We start from the raw sequence: 22,241 nt of genomic DNA, 5'->3' as shown, positions 1-22,241 counted from the left end.
ACGCCTCGTATCATTTAAAATTCTTCATTGTTAAACATCCTATTTCACAGTAATTTTTATAAATGATGTGTTATATTTTTCATTGATACCACACGCCTCATATTTCATATGATAAATTTACATCATGGGTTGAGCTGACCTCATATTTCAGTAAGACATTTTGTAATTTATTACCTAAAATCCTATTTATACAAAGCCTTAGGAACATTACATTTCATTAGTTGCCAATTCGACTTCTAATTTTTCATATATTGCTCATAGTTCTGGATCTAAAACCGAAATTGTTTACTGTAAATCTATTTCTCTTCGTTTGCTTCTTCATGCAAATCATGTTACTCTACTAACTCACGAATATCTTCTTTCTACTATTACATATATCCCGCTCCAAAAATTTGCTTTTCAGAATACTTACTTTCTAAGAAACTAATCATTTGAATCAGTTTGCATTGAAGAGGATGTTTTGCTACAAACAGTGCTGAAGCTTTTGCAAAATGTTCCTCTTGATATTACAAATAGCCGTCAGCTGTAAATAATCCTAACAATCTTGTCGTCTCTCTCTCTTATTGCAAAACCTTTTGGTTTCTCCACAAAGTCAATTTTAGGTTATTTTTGCAATTGTCAATAAATTTGCTGTTCGATTATTAAAGATATTATCCCTGATTTTAATTCGCGGGTAATTTTAGCTTAATGTGGTTAGTCATGTTTGCCATTTATCTGCAAATTGAAAGGGCGTTGAAACTTCTTACCAGATTATATGAATCGTATGTATAAAGAAGAGAAATAAACAAAATTATATTAGCTAATTAGAAATGGGATCTGAATCATAATTTTGACTTAGTTAATTAGAATTATTTGAACCTTTCCACGTCAACGAAAATTTTTCTTGTTTAGTGAACGACATTGATTTTTCAACGCTTTCAAATTTCTTAATAGCTTAGTTTTTCCCCCACGTTTCCTTACTATTTGACAGATTAGGCTTGTTTTCGCTTTACTCAACTCATTTCTTTCCATTTAAAATCATTTCGCTTCTATGACTAATTGCTGTCAAAATTGTCGAGTTTTAAAGTCTATAGACTCTTTAGCATTAAACAAAAACAAAAATGTGATACTTATTCCTGAACCTTCTCGTTGTATAATTTAATGTGTAGCCTATTGTCAGATAAATATTAATATATTTTGCTAAAATATTGTGGCATGTTTTCTTATCTACATATACTCATTGTCAGCTAAACGTATTGCCCGTTAAACGTGCTGTCGTCTAAGTATACGCATCGGCTAAATGTTCCTGTTTAGGCTAACTGTCGCTTAAATATCATCTTGGCTAAATGTCCGTGTCTGTTAAATGTTCTGTCTGCTAAATGTGTAACCGGCTTCATTGTCGGCTAAGTGTCTCTTCGGCTAAATAGTTGTCGGATAAGCATCCGTGACCGACTAAAATATTGATAGTGTAAGAACTCTTACATTATTTTTTTGAATATGTTCTTTCTTCTTAGTTACTAAAATTACTTAGTTTCGGAGAGATCACGGAAACATCTGATCACTTCACTTTATGCTAATATTTAAGGAGGATTATTTCACTTTGCCCTTGTAGAGTTGCGCGCCTCCAACCTGCATGTAACCAAGAGGTGACTGTTGAAACTGGAAAATAGACAGAGTCTTGCTAAGGGTTTAAGTCCCTTTTTATTCAACTTAAGAAATTACAATTGCGTGCTCTTGACGCTCACAAACTACGCTGACCCGGCGGTAAAATAAAAATAAGAACCTGAAAAGAAAATAATAACAAGACTCTAACTACGAGGCTCTCTAAACGTAACTAACCTCACCGCATTTTACAATACCGCTGCTAATTCAGCAAACTTTGAATACCACGTTGAACGATTAACAATTCTCCGAGGCAAGCACACAGGCCGAAACGCGGGGTTCTTCAATTTCTGGCTAACTACCTCCGCGCTCGTGAAGTAAGAACAGCACACCTCGAACTCATTTCTATTCTATTTAACTCAGAATACTTCCGGTGATAATTTGAATCCTTGCGCATTCTACTAAAATTTACATACTCTGGCATTGGCAGTTCCAGGGGAAAGTAAGGCTTGACAGGAAAGATAGTTTAAACTTAAAATAAATGTTAGTTAAAATAAATATAAACCCTACATCCTAAAAAACTGTAGTTCAGTGCAGCGTAGTTATTTTAAAATAATGAGCTCAGATAAAAGCACTTAATTGAAGATTTTTCTTTAGGAAATAGTCTTCATTAATTAATTTATTTCCAGAACCAGAAATTGAACTGCCGACATGTGTAGGGCATGCTTGCAAGCCTACTATTATTGCAATATCTGTAAGATGTAAAAATGAAGCAGGCGAAGAAGACGTCAATCAGGTCTACAACTTCTACCGTTTCCGGTCAGGTATAAGTGATCAGACAGTGTTTCAAGTGCCTGCCGGTGTACATTGCGGTATCAAAAGCAAAATGGCATTTCCAGTTTTACCTACTTATTTCAGTTTTTCCTTCGACATGATGGAGCCGCAAGAAAATCCTAATAACGCTGTTTTCTCAACACATAAAAAAGTAAGCAAAAACTAGTTTTATGATTTAGAAGCTTATTATTCTAATTTAAATATATGATTTATTTTTCGTAATAATAATTTTATTACTGAATATTAAAAATGGCCTAAAATGGTGCTAGAATTTGAATGAAATAATATATGAAATTTTACTTTTATAAAAACGCAATTAAATTACAAATCCTGATTTCGTTTTTTCCACCTTCCCTTCTTTTGATTTTGAATTCTTGTTTTTATCTTTCTTAGAACTGTTATTCTTAAACTGAATTTCAAAAGATAAACTTTATTACAAAATAGTTAAATAATATTTTATATGTATTTTAAATTCAACATATCTGTAATTTGTTTTATCAAATAGTGAAATAGGATTTCTGATTCACATATTTTTTATTTGCTTGGCGAGCTGTTAAGAATAAGATGATCTTCTGAATTTAAATTTCATAAAACGTTAAAAATCCGAGTTTTATTTCGGAGCTTTTATTAACGATTAAGGCCCGTTCACACAAGGAGGCAAAATGCCTCAGCGATACAGTAACATTTTTCTCTCACACATGGCGCCTGACAGCATTTCGTCTACACAGGGCAATTTGGTTTCTAATTTGATCTGAGCTACTAAGCCAATCAGAGAAATCAAAGCAGATGAAATAATTTGTGTTTAATAGGGGATTTCCTATAGCATAATAATTACATAATCTCAAAACAAACATAATAATTTGGAAAGTTTTCAATGCTTTTATCTTCAAGTCTTAATTTTAAAAATAAGCTTCAGTTATGATAACAATAATAAACAGGAGACTTAACAACAGACAGAAAATAAGTTGATTAAAAATCCCAATAAAAATACAAAATACGAAAAATAAAGAAATGTACATTAAAATAAATCAAGTAAATGAAACTGGAAAGGATAAGTTAGGTTATTTGAATATGGAAAAACCACAACGGCTATCTTCCTAAGGGAAGAGATGCCTTCCTAGAGGATTTTTTGAGGGAAAGTGCTCGCATTTTTATTATACATGGGGAAAACACGATCATCAACCAGCTCGAACATCAACCATCAACCAGCAGACAGGAATTTCTCGAGAGAAGCATTTCTTGAATACTTTACTGAATCTTTACTTAAACAATTTATGTCTTTATATCAGTGCATATATTATTTTCTTGTACAGCCTAATAAGCTTTAATTGCGTTTAGGTATGGTACGATGCAGAATTGAAACAAATTCGGATTGACGAATATGATGACGATGGGCTATCCACTTCATCCAGAATATTTGACTTATACGGAAGTAAGTATGATAGAAAATTTATATAATTGACATTAAAGATAATCAGAGCGAGAGTAAATCGTATTACTTTTAATTAATTCTAGTTTTATTTACATAAAAGAACATCCTCCTGTTGTTTACATGGAATGACTGGGTTAAGTTACTGAAACTGAAGGCATGAAAAGGCATGTAGGAGTAGAACTTGACTATAAAACTGAGTCGAGTGATAAAACCTTTTCTAAAAATTGGTAGTTTCTCACTCTAAGCATATCCTCAGATTTCCTTTATAACTGAAAGTTTATTCATAACTTGATTTGACTTTTTTATTTTGTAATACATGACAATAAGATGAGTAACGAACGTTTAGCTTACGAATATTATTTTGTGACTATTGCTGAATATGTTTATAAAAGGAACTAGGTATTAGTTCCAGTACATAAACTTAGTCAAAAGTCCATTGTTTTGTTGCGAGTGAAATTGCTTGCTTTGTTTTTGACTTTTGTGCTCTTAAATTCGAAAGAACCGTATTTGAGTAAGAAATGACATCCGTTCGCCCTCTAGTGACAAAATGGCACCAATCGGGATGGAGCGACTTTTTAAAAGGTGGTTCCTTTTCACCTGAAAAAAGGGCTGACCCCTATTTGTCCTTCCTTTTCGAGAGTGAAAGATATCGCCCGATTTTCGTATGAAACCATAACATTAAAAGGTTTTACAATAATTTTGTTTACTCCTTGAAGAAAAGATTTTTATACTCATTTTATATAAGATGAAATTAGTGTCTTGAAAACTGTGAAAATTAGCATTTTCTGTGTTTGCTTACTGGCTGAAGTATAGTTTTAAATTTCTGGTTAGCACTGTCTATTGACGAAATGTTTTACAGTACATTTTAACATGTAATTATATGATTTTATATTATCTGGCACATAACTACTTTAGATTTGATACATATGTACTTACGAAAACAGGTATTGGTGGTGATGATGTTGAATCAAAGTAGACCATCACTGAAATAAAAAGCATTGTTTTACTATAGTCACATCTTCTTTATTTGGATATATAGGTCATCTTTTAGATCTAATAAAATGACATCCACATTAAAATATACAAAATGATACAAAATGACATCCACATTAAAATATTGAAAATTCAGTGTCAGGCTTTAATATTTAACATTCTGAAATACGCATTTACATTATCAAAATTACTTTGAACATGCAGCAAACAATTTATTTTATAGAAATATGACTTTAGGACTTTATCTATGCATGGCAAGCAATAAAAACACGGAAATTAATACGACTTAGGTATAAAATCTGGAAAATGGCAGCAAGGTATTCGTACTGAAAACTTGGTTTTTTGATTAGAAATAAGTTAACTTTCTTTCAGTTGCATCTTACCTGGTACACCAGGATTTAATCTCTAAAACGTAGAGCTTTCCTGATGGCCTACGGAAGGTCTCTGTGAAAAGCTAAATCAATAAAATAAATAATAACGAATAATAAACTTAAATAGAATGCAATGAAATAAATGAAAATTAATAAATTTAATTAAATTGGTGACAAATAGTTAAATGGTAAAATTAAGATGTTGGATATCCTCTTATTTGAGGCTCCGGCGAGAATTGGGATCTTAATTATAGACTGAGAAATATCGGTGTGCTCCAACTAATTTAAGTCTTACTTTATACGTACATTAGATTCAAATTTAGAATCCAGTAATAATATCTCATCATATCGATGTTCCATAATAATTTTCATCTCCTTTGAGTCTTGATATAAACGTTCCTCTTATTCAGTACTGAATGCAGAGTTTATTTGCAAGTACGAGCGGACATAGCAAAAATAAACTCTACTACTTTTAAATACTTTAGAACTGCAGTTCTTAAGAATACTTTAATTATAAAAGCATATTAAAAGTTTCAGTTACTCCTGAGGAACTTAGTAATTTCATTTTTGACAAAGCACTAAATGTCTTCAACTGCGTCGAATCATAAAAAATTACTTCATTTAATAACAGTTTTTAAATGTAGTTTGTCAAAAATACCTACTGTACTACTGTCAAAACTACTGTATTTAATTCACTCACAATGTTCTATATACAGGGGTAGCATACACCATCATAGCCAGCTTAGCCGTCTGCACAATGGGTGCTATTGAAGACGATGTGGCTTTACATGAAATAACTATGCTGCCAAAGGCATTTTTTGTGCAGAATTCATCTTCAACCTCAAACAGTGCTGTCTTTGTAGGAAAAGTAAGTTCTAAGATTTAAAATTTCCAAGCTTACTTTGTGGAGGTATAAAATTTGATTAATTTCATATAAAATGTATTAGACGCTTCCAGTTATAAAAAATGGTATTAACGTGTTAACTGTATTTTCAATGAATTAATGGTCCTACGTCATAGTGTTTATTTTTTCTGGATAAAAAGTTAGTAATATTCGATTGACTCTGAAAATATAGTTAAAATAATAAAAAACTAAATGCCTTGTTGCGATAGTATTCCGTGTTTAATATGTAATTTCAAAACAATAATCTTCATTTGAGTGACGACAAACCACCGATAATAGTCAAAAGAGAATATTTTTATAGATCAAATTTAAATCAAAAGCTATAGTTTCAAATCTTATCTAACTAAATTTTGATTCGTAGGCTTATGACAGACGATGCCTCATGTTTCGTAACATCGTATTTTTTAAAACAAGGACATTTTTTAAAAAAACTAGTGTTAAATGAAATGAAGCAAAAATCTCTCATATTTAGTCACTAGGCTACAAATGTTAAACGCGTTTTCCTTTTATTACTCAACACATACCCAAACAGTATTCGTTTTTCATCCCGATCATGTTTATAACATTTCCTAACTTATGATCACTAAAGCAGTTGTAATGCAGTTCTCAAGCTTCTCTAATGTTGCTAGCCGCAAGGGAATACAATTATTTTTTCAGGATACTTCCAATAGGAAAAAAATCACATAAGGTCGGGAAAAATTAGTGATTATTTAAATAATGTTAAGTCATTTTCCCCATGTTGACCAATAGCGACTTATCTGCCCATGCTAATGAGGTAAGTTCATATTCCTGAAGTATGAAATTTGCTGTCCCTTGAGGAAATAATCACAGCTGCGATATATTAATATATCATATATCCTCATAGAGTTCTCGAAGTACATATACCTCATAGAGTAAATTTTAATTGCAGCTTACCATTTGGGCAGGACTTCTATGGAATCCACTCCGGCCAGGTTAACGATCAATCCATCCAAGCGCAGCTCTGTATTTCTCGTTCGCTCACTCAGACACATACACACAGACGCTTCTACGATTTCAATTAATTTCTTATTTATACACCTACGCTTGCCATATAAAAATCTACATTATTTCCTGGAAGGAATGACCTGCGTGACCAAGAAGGGACAGTAAAGATACAAAATAAAAAGAGCTTGTTAGTTAAATAAAGTAAATTGTCACACACATACGACGCATAATTTCGAAATTATAGGACTTCAGAATATGATGAATAATTTGTAATTATCTCCTCTATATAATTTGAATGCAACACTTCATCTTCTGCTATAACTGCCTTTCACACTTTCTGTACATTTTTTTATTAGCAATGAACGAACATCACATAAATAGCAAAACGTTGGAAGCCTAACACAGTCACTTTGCCTAACAACGACTCTCCATGGCACCAATGAAAAAAGAAATTTTATCCTATGATCGTTGTATAGAATATTACTTGAAAGTAGGCAAAAAGGATATTTATCAATAGGCGGTTCTTTTAAAATTTGAAACACCTGGGGAATTAAATTATCATTGGAATTTACAAGCTCAGAATTTTGGTTATTTGCAATAAATTATCATATAACGAAACCAAACACTCTGTCATATAGTAGTCGAATGAAATATTGCTTAAAATTTAGTCAAAAGTAATTTAACAATATTCTATTCTTTTAAAAATATGAAAAACCGAGGAATTAAATTATTGTCGCAATTTACAAGTGTAGAATTTTAATTATTTACAATAAATTTCTTATAACTTTAAGCAAATATCAGTATTTTTTAATAAAATCTTTAATACTAATAATAATTGTTTTTAATGGTATACTGATAATTGATTTACTTATTTTTCGTAAGTATTTACTTATTTTTCGTATTGACTTGCATTTTCTTCTTTTTGGAGAAATTATCTAAACACTTCAGTTGCGATGCTATTCTTCTGCCTTTGTATTTTTAGCGAATAAATTATGTCAACACACCGATTAATTACATTTGTTACGCTTCTTATTGCTGGATGCTGCTGTTCTTCCTCTATATTTTTAGCGAAAGAATAGCTTTCTTTTCGTTCAGTTCTCACCGATTTGTCGAGGATTTAGCGAATATGCAAGTAAATCTTATTTGTGTGCATCCGCTATACATGGATTATTTTTTTTCTGCGATATAATTCACAGAGCTGAAAGTTTATGGTGCTTTGTTTCTGTTATTCGATTAACTTATTTACCTTTCAAAATTTTACATTCTTTATCAGCAAACGATGAAATGATCTGTGTTGTTTTCTCATTGTCAGGAACTTCTTGATCGTATTTTTCCTTCATAAATTCTGTGTAGTGAAACCCATTGTGAATCATCCACATAAAAATTGCATCTCAAGAGCTTTTAGAACGTTGACAGCAATTGGCATATTTATGTCAAAATGCTATTTTAATTCCCAACCGAAAGAAAATTTTATTCATCACTCGATTTCCATAATATTATCAACTCTGTTTCATTCATAAAATGTAAAACTAAAAAATATTTGATAGACGAAATTTAATTTTTGCAGAACTTAAAATTTCCCCCTGTATCTCGAGGATGTGCAGTACAATTATCAAGATTAAGAGATTGATTTTTTTCTTTTGACGACATTATGTTGCAGGGATTTATATTTATTTTAACTAATACTTTAAAGTTTTATTTGAAACTTTCCCATAAGCCTTCATTCCCCTAATTGTCAGTGCCAGAATAGTTAAATGTTGTAGCGCGTGTGAACGCATGGAAATTTTCTATGTTGAAGGAAGTAGTTAAAAGCCAAGTTTCGGTAGGGAAAAGGGAGAGCTCTAGCTGCCGTCACTGCCGTTGGTACGTTTGCTTATTGCTGGTTCAAGTGGCTTAATTGCATTGCCCTTGCTGCCACTAGTGTAGAAGGGGGTTGAAGTTCGGGATCTCACTGAGCCCTGTAGGTTAATTTATCACTTGTTAAACATTTCAACTTTCAATTTTCAATTATCTGACTTTCAGTTACCGCCCAAGTAGAGGCGAAATTTATTAGCGTTGAGTTAACGCATTGTAAATTTTAAAGAGTTAATAAAGGGTTTGAACCCTTCTTCTGTGTAGTTTCCTGCTACCCCAGTATCCAGACAGAAGTTAACCCACCTGGACTCTACAATGTATTGGATGCTAGAGAAACTTTATGCTCGATGTAAAAATAGAACACGAACTTTCATATTTGAAAGAAAACAGTTTTTTTTATATGTGATATAGTAAACCATCATTGCCTAGAATTTTCTTCCAAATATTTATAAACTTGCAGATTCTTTCTTTGCAGAGACTGCGTATTTTGTTCTGCAAAGAAAGTTGAAATGTTATTTTTTTAGCTAAAAGGGGCGTTAACCCAGAAGGCCTATTAGTCTAGAAACGGGATTCGGCGTCGAATCACCAAAAACATTGAATCGCTTTTCAAGTTGTTGCCACCAAATTTTATCGACCTATATTATATTTAAAGAAATTAAATAAGGAAGAATCTCCATGAATGTAGATATATATGTTTCTCGCACTGCGAAAGAACAAGGGTGCCTATAGCCACAAGTTTTGAATAACGTAGTACTCCGTCCGAATATGAGCACTTGGAAGCCCAAACTTTTAATTTCGAATTTGTTTAATTATCTGTTTCATATTTTGTAAAACTTTAACGAATTTTTGATTAAGAAACTCTACGATTTCAAAGCAAGCAGTGGCAACACAGTGCGGAATAAAACATTTTAATCTTCAACGCGAGAGACTGTCTATCGGAAATTCTAAAGATATGCTGTTTTTAAATATTTTTAGCTCAAAGGAGCGTTAGCCCAAATGCTCCTGAAACGTGTGATTATGTGTAATGAAAACAAACCACCCCTTTGGGTGCGGTATAAAATCTAAACGCTTTCAAATATTTTTTCCCACTTTTCGCAGAATAAAATTTCTTGCCATTCAAAATAGTATTTTGGAGAGATTGAAACAAATGAAAGCCTTAAACAGGAAATTCTCAAAAACATGCACTTGCTGAAGGATTTTCATTGTTTAATTTCTTCAATTTTTACAGTATCATTTGGGCAGCATAAGACCTGATATTGTTTGATGGTTGATAATGCCGTTATTCGTGACCAACACCAAATGTCATTGGGTTATTTCCATGTTGAGTTTTGTTAAGTCGTTCACACAACTTGTTCGCTGTGATTGTTTTGTTGAATGGCAGAAGTTCGAAGGAAATGATAATTCCATGCTATCTTACCAAAAAGGCAGAAATATCGTCATTAAATAAAAGACAGCTCTTATCTTGTTCTTCAATTTCATGTACCTGATTTTAACTCTTATTTCTTTGCACATTTTGTACACATTTTTCGTTTTCTTTTACCGCTTGATCTACAAATAGCTCTTTCTCATGGCATCGAGCAGAAAATGGCTGATAAGAAACAGCCGAATGTATTTTTTTCGTTCAAACAATGCGGTACTCATGGATCGAGCTTGAAAGGAAATCCAGATTTCGATAAATTATGGAATGCAGACGAATTTGTCAATCTTAAGTCTCTCAGAAATCTTCTTAATTGCACTCTGTGAATTATTTTCCTCTAAAACATGTCTGTATTGTTCTTTATATCATTTCAAAGTGATTCTTGGTTCACCATTTCGAAATGATCCAAACTAAGGTTTTTTCTGTACTAAGAAAAAATACACATTCCAGACGTATATAATAAATGTAATGTTCGCGTTTCCGAAAGACACAACATAACACGAATGTAGCTTTCCTATCAACCGGAAATTTGCTTCACTTAATGGCGCTTAAATTGTCCTTCACAAAGACATCCCTTCTGTTAGGCAGATAACCTTCTAGTCTTTTGCAGTAGTCGAGTAAACCAAAACAATCACTTTGTAGCATTTATGTTTAAGTTACACTTAAATTTTGCTTAATTTTTATCTTTCCTATCTGCCTCATTTTGCAGCAAGGTTCGCTCATTCCAGAATTTATGTAGATTTGAACGGCAAGCAGACTTGATATAAAGTTAAAAACTGCGCATAGTGTGAGAGTTTTGGCCTGCACGCAACGGCTGCTTTGTCGTGTGAAGTTTCGCTCTGTGCTGGCGACTTCGACGTTGATCTTGAATTTAATACAGTGCAAGAAGAGATCTGGCTTGAAATGTTGTAAGTCTGATTTACTGTCGCGGCACCTAGGCAAGCTCATAGCTTCCGGTAGAATTAGATAAATTGTTTGAATTTCTAGCAAGTTCAAACAATTTTGTGTTTAAGCCAAATCCACGTAAGTAATAAAATTGTGCTCTGCAAATTTAATTTAATTTTCAACAGTTATGAGGCAGAATAAATTTCAAGTTATCTTATTTCTGTATCTATTTGTTTTCTGAGTTAGAACTAACCCAAGTTAGATGTTACAACTAAAAGAAGTCTGCTTCTAAAATGGCACATTTTGTTTCTACTTATCCATCGGGATGCCATGTGACCATAAAATAAGCAACAGTACTATCCTTACTGTCATATTTCTGCCGTCTAAAAACTGAGCATGAACATTTCCACTCAACCAATAAAAAGTTTACAACACATTTTTTAAATACATCACTCTTTACCCGTTATTTTTGCATTTAACTTAGAACAAAGGAAAGTTCAACTCCTCTAAACAGCAGCATAGCTTTTATTCTTTTTAGAAGAATAGAAAGATTTTTTCCCTTTTATAATTAAGACTGTCACTTTTGTTTCGTCTTCTTCTATTTTCTGCTCGAATTAAAGCCACTTTGGTTAATCGCATTTAAATTTGCTTGTTGTGAATTGAAGACAAGATCAATCATCCATTTCTTAAGCTAAGGTTCAAATTTTATCTAATTGATGCATTCAAAATGTCACAATAACACAATTCTGGTTATTGTGGGTCAACTACTGGGTCATTATATTCAAGAAATAGTGCATTAGGCTTACGGAAAATATATTGGAAATTTCTTAAGGATCATTATATCGAAACACTTCGCTGCATCGATAATCATACGAAAGAAAGCCGAATATGTATCTTTAATTTGAATTTAGGCGGAATAAATGGTACTGTTAGCATCTGAAGACTATGTTTGAATTAAGAGTATTTGTTTGTAAGTGTGACATAACAAAATGTTCTAAATGATAACGAAAATTAGATGGTTAATAATTTGTAGCTGCTTTTGGCTGTATTTTATACTTCTGCAGTTATCAAATATTATTTGCTTCATAACGAATTTATGTAAATATATAATAAACAATTTTTGTTTTGTAATATGTGCAGAGAAGTGTCCAAGGTATCGATTATTTTGTATGGTCATCCTCAAGGATGGATGAGGAAACGGATGCGAAGATTGTTGAAGAATTCTATTTCATAAAGGTAAATGTAATGAATTTTCTTTCATTATCTGAAACCGGTATTCTGCCAGATAATTTACTAAGTAAAAAAAAAAAAAAAAAAAAAAAAAAAAGAATTTACACAACTACATCTTTGCGTATTAATGCAGAATAACAAATGCATACGCGGAAAATAGCTCCTGAAGAAGGGTAATAGATGCTTTCTTGCGTTCAAGTACACCAAATCTTTTCATTTGATGACAGTTCTAAACAAATTACTTTTCTTTTATAATAATTATTAGTACGCAAACTGCTGCGAAATTCGGCATATACACTCATGTCCATAAATTAAGAATAATTCGGAGTCACGCGGAAATCGAACTCTAAAATAAATATATCACCTGTAAAATCACTACACACATCTTCAAGAATCATATGCAAATTTCAGGAAGTAACCAGATGACACCGATGGTACGTCACAATGACGAGAGTGTAAGAGAGTGAGATATAAGGAATACAAGCAAAGAAGTAAAATTGTTCGCAGGCGCTTTATCAGCATTTCAATGCAATAACCGAATAGTTATGACACAAAGGACGCATTTGGATGATTTTTTACGTGGTAGAATTATCGGCCGTGTGGAATGTGGGCGTACCCAACTTGAAGTATCAGACGAACTTGGAATTGCCCAGAGTGTCATCTCCAGGCTCTGGCAAAGATTCCAAGATGATGGTAATGTGAGTAGACGTTACAGCACAGGTCGCCCAGAGTTACAACGCCGAATGAGGACCGGTATTTGGCAGTTACTGCCAAAAGAAAAAGGCGGAGCACAGCCTCAGACCTGTCTCGTCAGCTGTCTTCAGCCACTGGTACGACAATTTCAAGGCAGACCGTGTACAGACGCTTAGGGCAGATTGGTCTATATGCTCGTAAACCTGTCAGATGCGTTACACTTACTGCAACTCACTGTCGCCTGCGGTTAGCCTGAAGTAAAGAACATGCATTGTGGACACCGCAACAGTGGGCTTGTGTGATGTTTTTCGACGAGTCCAGGTTTAGCTTGCAGTCTGATTCTCGCCCGACTTTCATATGAAGAGCTCCAGGTACCCGTTACCACCAAGAAAACATCATTGAACGACACCGTTACGATGGTGCAGGAGTGCTCGTTTGGGGTAGAATTATTCTGGGTTCCAGAATTGACCTGCATGTTCAAATTGGAACAATGACAAGCCAAATCTATGGGGACGTCATTCTGGAACAACATGTACGCTTGTTTCGGGGTGCCATGGGCGCACAATTTGTGTTTATGGATGACAACGCCCGTCCTCACCGTGCAAGCATCGTAAACGAATGCCTTCAATCGGAGGATATCACCCGTATGGACTGGCCAGCATTCTCACCGGACTTGAATCCAGTAGAGCACGCGTGGGACATGCTTGGCCGACGAGTTGCAGCCCGTCATCCTCCTCCTACATGTCTACCGGAACTTTTGAGTGGTGAGTTTTGCTTTTTGAGTGGTGTAATATACCCCAAGATCAGATCGATAATTTTATACTCAGCATGTCTAGGCGTTGTACGGACTGTATTGCATCGTCTGAAAGACATACAATGTATTAACAATCATACCAACCATGTAATATTGTTTTTTTTGTAAATAGTTTTTTTTTTTTTTTTTTTTTTTTTTTTTTTGTAATTTGCTCCAGGGAGAAAAAATCGCTAATTTTTTTTAATAATATCAAACATATAGCATCTTTTTCTGCTCTTTACCTTTTGTTTAATAAATAAGCTTTACAAATAAGTCAAATTTGTTTTGCTTCTAACTCTTCCTTTGCCTGATTTTGCATTATCCTTAATTTATGGACATGAGTATATTTTATTCTGAATTTATGCAAGAGTTTGATGATTATACTAAATTAACCACTAAATCCCGAGTGGTATATTCCCTTTGGAACCTATAAAACCACAGTGAAATAATATCAGAATTTTAGAAGACCCTCTAGATATCTTTTCATAATTAAAGATAATATTTATAATAAAAAATTAATATTCATGTTTTTTTTAGTAAACTGGGATAGCATACAGCATTTATAAAAACAGTAAAATTACAATATTAGAAATGAATTGCTTGTTATTTTAATTAATGTTATGAACTAATAACAAACTATTTTTTTACTGTGTTTCTGTTATTTTGCTGAATTTAAATATTTTTTTGATAAAAGCATCGATCTAAGCAGAGAAAGTTTGGAAATTTGTGAAAAAATGAAATTATATTTTCATAGATTCTCTTCATCTTCCGAAACAATAATGCAAATTAAGTTCCTTACATTCCATTAATAGAGGAATTAACGATTGGAAAGTAATCTGTTTGAATAGCATTAGGTGCTCAAAACATGAATTTTGGGAATTTCAAACAAGAGTATTTTTGTGACGTTACTTTCACTGTAATTCAGCCTTAAAAATACATATAGAAATTTTTAAATGAAGAAAATATAATCCATAGTAAGTTTAGGGTAAAATTTTGTTTAAGTGTCTGTATCATAACTGAGAAATGACGGTTTGAATTTACGCACGATTTTGAAACAATAACAGAAGATTAATATGCCTGCATTTGGAAAAGATTTGTCTGTTGTTTATATCTAAATTTATTTTAAATTTACTTATTTTTATTTAATTAGTATTTATTATTAAAAATAACTAAACACTGATAAACGAAATAGGTAGATACGTTTATAAAAATTGTAGCATTCTTAAATTTAATTTATTTTTGCTTTGTTAATTTTTAATATTTAAGAAAAGAATAATATAAAGGCAAAATCTGCAAGGCGGTGGCTGGGTAAATTTTCGAAAATTTTACAATCTTAGATTTAAGCTGGTTACAGCCGAAAACATCGCAGCAAAAACATCGCGGACGGAAACGTCGCGGAAAAAACAACGCAAGGCGAAAACGTCGTGCTACAAAACATCGTGGGAGAAAACATCGCAAAGAGAAAACATCGCAGTCCTAAAACATCGTGGTACAAAACATCGTCGTCGAAAATAAAGCGGTTCAAAAACTTCGCAATTTAAAAACATCGTCGTCGAAAATATCGTGGTAAAAAATAAAGTATCTACAAATCATCGCATGACGATAACATCGCAGACATGCTTTTTTCATACATGCTTTTCGCAAACATGCGTTAATAATTGTAAATGGATATTCCCATGATGATTTGTGAGCGCAAAATGGAAAGAAGTATAATTTTTACTTTCACATTTTTTTATTAATTAATAAATTTTTTCTGAAAAAGTAAGAAGGAAACTTAAGCATAGCAAATTAATGCAACTTATAGCAATTAATAGAATTTTAAACCGATATAGTTAACTAACAAAGGCCATTAATAAATCATTTTTTATAAAGATTTTACTGGTAATTTTTCATGAAAAGTATAATCTATAAGTTGCATTTAATTTTCTATGCTTAAGTTTCCTTCTTACTTTTTCAGAAAAAAATTATTAGTTAATAAAAAATGTGAAAGTAAAAATTATCCTTCTTTACATTTTGCGCTCACAAATCTTTATGGGAATATTCATTTACAGTTATTAAAGCATGTATGGAAAAAGCATGTCTGCGATGTTATCGTCATGCGATGATTTGTAGATACTTTATTTTTTACTACGATATTTTTGACGACGATGTTTTTAAACTGCGAAGTTTTTGAACCGCTTTATTTTCGACGACGATGTTTTGTACCACGATGTTTTAGGACTGCGATGTTTTCTCTTTGCGATGTTTTCTCCCACGATATTTTGTAGCACGATGTTTTCGCCTTGCGTTGTTTTCTCCGCGACATTTTCGTCCGCGATGTTTTTGCCGCGATGTTATCGGCGGACACCATTTAAGCTAACAGAATAATATTAGCAGATATAATTTCGAGGTATTATACTAACATCTTGGGGAAAGAAGTATGTGTATCGGCTGCGAAACAATAATGAAAAAACCAACTTTCAATTAAAATAATATACTACATATTTTGGCATCGAAATTATTCGTCAGCTCTGAGAGGTAGTGGGTGCTTTATGTGCTGCTAGACAGCGAAGATAGGACTGTATCGCTCATAGAGGTAGGAAATAGAAATGGGCGATTCGCTTCCGAATTAAACCTGGGCGAAAGAACAAAGATTCGACGAAACAGAGCGGTAGCTGCTTTAAGAGATCTTGTTGGAAACGTGCCAGGAAATTTGATTCCTATTTAAGGAAAGAAATGGATAACACTTTTCCCATGTTCAAAGTAATTTAAAATTTTTATAGTTTATTAACTTCTTTAACAGACTTTTATTTCGGAAAATTATTGCTAGTTTTGTATAGAAAGAAGGTTTTAGGGAATCTTCAACGCTACAGTTGAAAGAAATTAATCCAGAGATTCCACTGAGTCTATCTCTCGATCCCACGTTTCTTCCATTCGCTTCATCCTCGCTCTTGATTCAATGCTCCTTCATCCTCCCTTAATCACCGCTATTGATTGATTGCTCATTTCCGAAATTATTCATCAAGATTATTTTAGTGAGCAGTGAATCGTAAAAAAAGCGCTTTATTTCAATAAGGAAACGATTCTGTGCTCAAAAAAGAGCGATTTTCCTCCCCTGTAGTCGGAATAGCCCTTCCTTCTTACATTCCTCTATAGTGACGCCGGGTAGAGAACCTTCACATCTGAGTACTAATTCACCCAAAACGAAGTATGATTCTTTGCTGATCATTCCTCGCTAATGGATCGCCATTTCATGGCATTAATGCTGCTCCAGTTTGGTACCATTGGAAGCGGAGCCACTTTATATTCCGATGTTAAAGGAAGAGTACGTAAGTGTGAAGGGATCATTTGTTCGCTTCTTGAATCGCAATCGTTTTCCATTCGCCTTTGAGCCGCTGCAGCTGTCCGTATAATGCGTAGGGTCTGCATGTGCTTAGTGAACGATTTTTCGATTTATTTACAGGCAGTTTGCCTTGGACCTCTTGAATCGGTCTTCCATATACATCCCTTGTCATGTCTATTGTTGCCAACACAGTATAATGGTATTTGTTCGAATAATCCATATGGCGGATTTATACGGCGCGCATTAACAGCCCGCGATTTTCATTCCGTTGAAAAGATCTGCTTGGAAGTCTATCAACTGCATAAGTCATATTTTCTGGTGTATAAGCGACACAATTCTTCTTCCATATGCATATTTGCAAGAACTGATAATCTTTTTTGCTTTCATACGGAATCAGCAAGATTCCGACAGATCACGATTCCAGAACTACTGTGTTAGGTTAGATCAGGGTCTCTTAAACTGTTTTCATTCGTGACCCCTTTTTATCACTAAGATTTTTTTCGCGATCCCAGGATCCCATGATATTTTCAAAAATTTTGTGGGACCCCATAAGTATTGCGTAAATCTGACACACGCGTGAAGGAAACTGTCAGTGTTTTCACTGGTACTTAGGTTTAGGTCATTAACTTTAAATTTCTAATTTTAAGACATAAAACAATGTGAAAATTTGAAATAAGTAACAGACGAAATGACAGCGTCACGTGCAAAACAAGGAAAATGAACATTTATAATTTAAAAGGAATGCGTCGAAACGTTTTCGTTTTTTCTTTGTCTTTATTGTCTTATCTTTATCGATTTTCAGATACATTGTGTAAAAATATTTGGTAATTGTAAAATTATTATAAAAGTTAAAGAAATATAAAAAATGCTAAAACTTTTGGCGACCCCCTGCTGCAGGCCCCGCTAACCGCTTGGGATTCGCGATCCACAGTTTAAGAAACCCTGGGTTAGGTTGTTCGAGGCAAGAGAGATATCTGCCTAAGAAAAGGGATAGCTTCGTTGACTACTCTTTAAGGGAAATTGGCTTGTATTTACGTTATACATGGGGAAACCCACAAACACCAACACTGCAGACAGCTCATTCGCCAGCGTTTGAACGCAATCCAGGTCGAATTTAGAGGCTTTAACTACTCGGCAACTGGTAAGGCACCGAGAACAACCTGGTGAGTTAGAATGCGCATTCGCATCAAATTTAGATCCATTGAGTACCAACATGCGTCTTATCCATTTGCCTAATTTCGGCGTTGTATCACAGTTTCTTCGATCTGCTCTAATTTCATTGATCATGAGTATACTTCGGGAAACAATCTTTCCTCGTATTTTAGAAATCTAGCAAAATTTAAAATTTTTCAAAGTTCACTTTTGTAGATTGATTCTGAAATAGATTTACTTTGTATTTTAAGAAAATTCCGAAGAAAATAACATAAAATTATTTAATTACAAAAACAATCTTAATAGAAATTATAAGATAATGGGAAAAAATTTAAAGTACATGGATTTATTCGACATTTGAGTAAAAGTTCTTGTTCGTGAAATCTTAAAAATTCCCCTTAAATTCGCGAAAATTCTTCCCTTACCGCTTCACAATAGATGTTAATCCAGTTAAAATATCTTGTTTCTGTGTATCTGGGAGAAAAATGTAAATTAGCGATTGACGATAAGCGTAATATGGTAATTAATATACTTTATATATGCTTAACTTACAGAATATTCCAAAAGAAAAAGAAGCAGTTGAAGAGTCTGAAATCATCATAGCGAATGCTGTTATTTATACCTATGAGATGACAGCGGATGTAAGTGTTTACCAGGTGAGTGAAAAGAGAATTAAACAATGCTTGGTAGTTTTAAATATTTTTTCTTTTTATTAATAGTATTTGTAAGCTCCACATTAACATGGTGAATCGCCCACTGTTGTTCTAGGATAAAGTTGCAGGAATGCTATATATGGTTAACTTCTGTGCATATAGCATGATCAACTTTTTTTAAGATGTGTCGAGATTTACATATTAAAATCTTAACAATTAACTCACCGGAACTTGGATCTTTTGTACCAATAAGTGGCATTGGGAAAGGGTGTATAAAATCAACATGTTTTATAAATAATGTTTATTAATTGAAAAATAACCTTATAAAATACAGATTAAATTTTATTTTATCAGTTATGGGAAATTTGTGTGTCCCCAATTAAGTGTTCATAATTTGATGTACATTCAGGCAAAGGTGATGATGAATCTTCAGTTTTTGATTCAATAAGGAGGAACCATATTTAATCTTCGTGAAGTTGTAGAGTTATTCTTATTTTACATAACCAGTTATTTTACTTAGATCTTTACCGTCACTTTTCCTTTCCGGTTCCCTACCAGAATATAAATTTACTTGAAAGTATTTAAGCTGAAGTTTCTGGATTGTAAGATAGAGCGTGTTTCTGCTTTTAGAGGCCACACTACTAAGTTTCTCTAGTTCTGGTAAGATTGTAATTCTTCTGCGTTGCGTTATAGTGGCCAGCATTGAAATTGTTACGCCGGCGAGTAGTTTTTGAACCACTTCGCGTTAAATAAATTGTGTAGTCTTTGACTACTAGACTTAAGTTTAAATTTTGAATTTACTATTATTTTTAAATTACATCCCCACAATTGGTTGGCTAAGTTGTCAAACACCAGACGTGCATTTATGCTCCAGATTTGATTTAGTTAAAAAGGTCTGTTTTGAAACCTTCTTAAGACTTTGCAGCTCTTTTCAGACACAACAATAATTCGCTCTAAGTCTGTTAGAAGTTTGGACCTCGTTCACATAAGTATGTAGATCCCCCCAAAAAGTAGATGTACTCTGTACATTTGGTGATATTAGATACTTTTTTCTACTGACGTTTTTCCAAAGCTCTTCCTCTAATTCTTCGGATTGTAAGATTAGATTAGTTTTTAGATTTATAATTCCATTTTTCTTGTTTTCAGTATTAAATGTGTCAAAACTGTTTACAGCAATATGGTTTAAATTTAAATACTTTTTAAAAGAAAAGCAGATATTGCACAATAAGGTTTTCAAAGTAATGAATTCTAATATCAGTGTCTTCAACCAACTTTTTGTAACATATTTTTCAAAGTTATATTTGCAATTTTGATGTTTCTATGGATAATCGGACATATTTCGAAGGCGTTTTAAATTTTTTGAAGATTTCCTGATAGTATAATAAATTTTGTTTTGTGTGTATTAAAGCCAAAGGTCATTTCAGTTATTATCTTGTTATTTACTTGCAATTCTAAACTCTTCAGTTTCAATGTCAAATCTGCAAGAAACGCTGAATCACTGAAAAAAGTTTAATCACTTAAATTTCTACATTTATTATCTTGTTCTTCGAGATTTTATGTTAGTTTATAGATCACGAAATAAAACCTCAGGACATTATTTCTACTTAGCCATCTTAAATCTGTATGTAATAATAATTCTGATTATCCTTCATAAAACCTTCATAAAACTGCAAGTAGAAAAGACGCCGTCTTCGAACGGAATTAGCAATTTCGAACGCTAAGTATATAAGTACTCCTTTTGTAATATTTAATCTTTTGCTGGCTAACACTTGTTGCTGAATCATGCAGTAGTAGCTCAATTTGTAAAATTGATATTATTAGTCCAAAGGGGCTTTGTTCCTGAGGGACTATTGTTTTCGTTTTGCGATTTTGCGTCGAATCACTCTGAATGTCCGTTTCACTTTTCAAAGTGTTGCCGCCAAATGTTATCATCTTGTATTATATTTAAATAAATTAAATAACGAAGAATATGCATAAATGTATATATGTTTCTAGCATTGTGATAAAACAACGGTATCTAGAGCCATCCAATTTTGAATGACGTGATCCTACTGCGAATATGGGCATCTGGAAGCCCAAACCTGAAATTTGGAATTTGTTTCATTATTGATTTCATATTTTGAAAACCTTTAACGAATTTTTGATTAACAAACTCAAGGATTTCAAAGCGAGCAATGGCAACGATGTACAGAAAAAAAAATTTATCTCCAGCGCGTGAGACTGTGTATCAGAAATTCTAAAGATATGCTCAGTTTAAAATTATTTTGCGATATTGCTCTTGAACTGAATTTTTTGGTTTAAGTGCAAGGAACATGATATTTAATAAATAAAGGTAACACACAAAATGTTTAAAAAACGCCCCTTTGGACGAAATTTAAAATCTGAAACCTTTCAGATTTTACGTTTTTAGCATAAAATTATGAATATATTTATGCCATCTATCATTTGTTTGTATTGAAACCAATTTAAAAAATGATAGTTTCAAAGTAGAGCGCAAGATTTTAAACGAGTTGAATACGAAGGAATCATACGCAACAATTCTTTCCCTGTCTGATCCAATTAAGGATATATATATAAAAGATGTCAAAATGGGTGATTATTGCTTCAAATTATAAAGACTTTATATTAAAAATGTCTAACTTCAATTAATTTAATATTCTGTAAATTTAATATTAGTACTTATTGATTCTGATGGTATGAGTATTATTGAAGTTTAATTGCAAAATGGTTTACCTCCATTGGCATAATGAATACTTCCTTAAGAAATAATTAGTTTTTGTATTATATTTCAGCTCTCATCCTTGACCTATTTGTCTATCAACAATTTCCGATCTCAGCCAAAAAATTGGGAAGCATTCGATGTAGCATCTTGTTACAAGAAAGATCACAAGAAAGGTTTTGCTCTTAAAATTGAAGGTAATTCATTCAATGAATGCATTAGTTTTCTATAATTTAAGATATTCTCCAATGTATAATTTATTTCATTTTAACTTAATGATTTTAATTAAATTTGATGATACCAAACTAACCTTGTCATTGTCATGCCAAATGGTTGTTCTTTGGCCAATTAAACGCAGCTGACATTGTAATGAGTAATAATTCTATTCATCATATAAAACTGTAATTTTATCTATCACTCAGAGGCAAATTTTCCTAGTAAA

At 32.8% G+C, this 22,241-nt stretch overlaps 1 protein-coding gene across 1 annotated transcript in view; it reads left to right on the top strand.

The window, feature by feature from the left end:
- The window catches only part of LOC118190223 (uncharacterized), a 75,181-nt gene that overhangs the window by 15,575 nt on the left and 37,365 nt on the right, over window positions 1–22,241 (top strand). Inside the window, exons 5-10 of the mRNA XM_035360899.2 lie at window positions 2,271–2,566; window positions 3,754–3,847; window positions 5,928–6,079; window positions 12,378–12,473; window positions 18,982–19,083; window positions 21,873–21,996. Of these exons, the coding sequence (XP_035216790.2) occupies window positions 2,271–2,566; window positions 3,754–3,847; window positions 5,928–6,079; window positions 12,378–12,473; window positions 18,982–19,083; window positions 21,873–21,996 (864 nt within the window). The remainder of the gene's footprint in view (window positions 1–2,270; window positions 2,567–3,753; window positions 3,848–5,927; window positions 6,080–12,377; window positions 12,474–18,981; window positions 19,084–21,872; window positions 21,997–22,241) is intronic.

Source organism: Stegodyphus dumicola, chromosome 8 (genome assembly GCF_044657685.1).
Source record: "Stegodyphus dumicola isolate Sdum_Otavi_A_Nest chromosome 8, ASM4465768v1".
Taxonomy (NCBI): domain Eukaryota; kingdom Metazoa; phylum Arthropoda; class Arachnida; order Araneae; family Eresidae; genus Stegodyphus; species Stegodyphus dumicola.
Note: the sequence above shows the minus strand (reverse complement) of the source record. Positions and strands in the feature narration are given on the sequence as shown.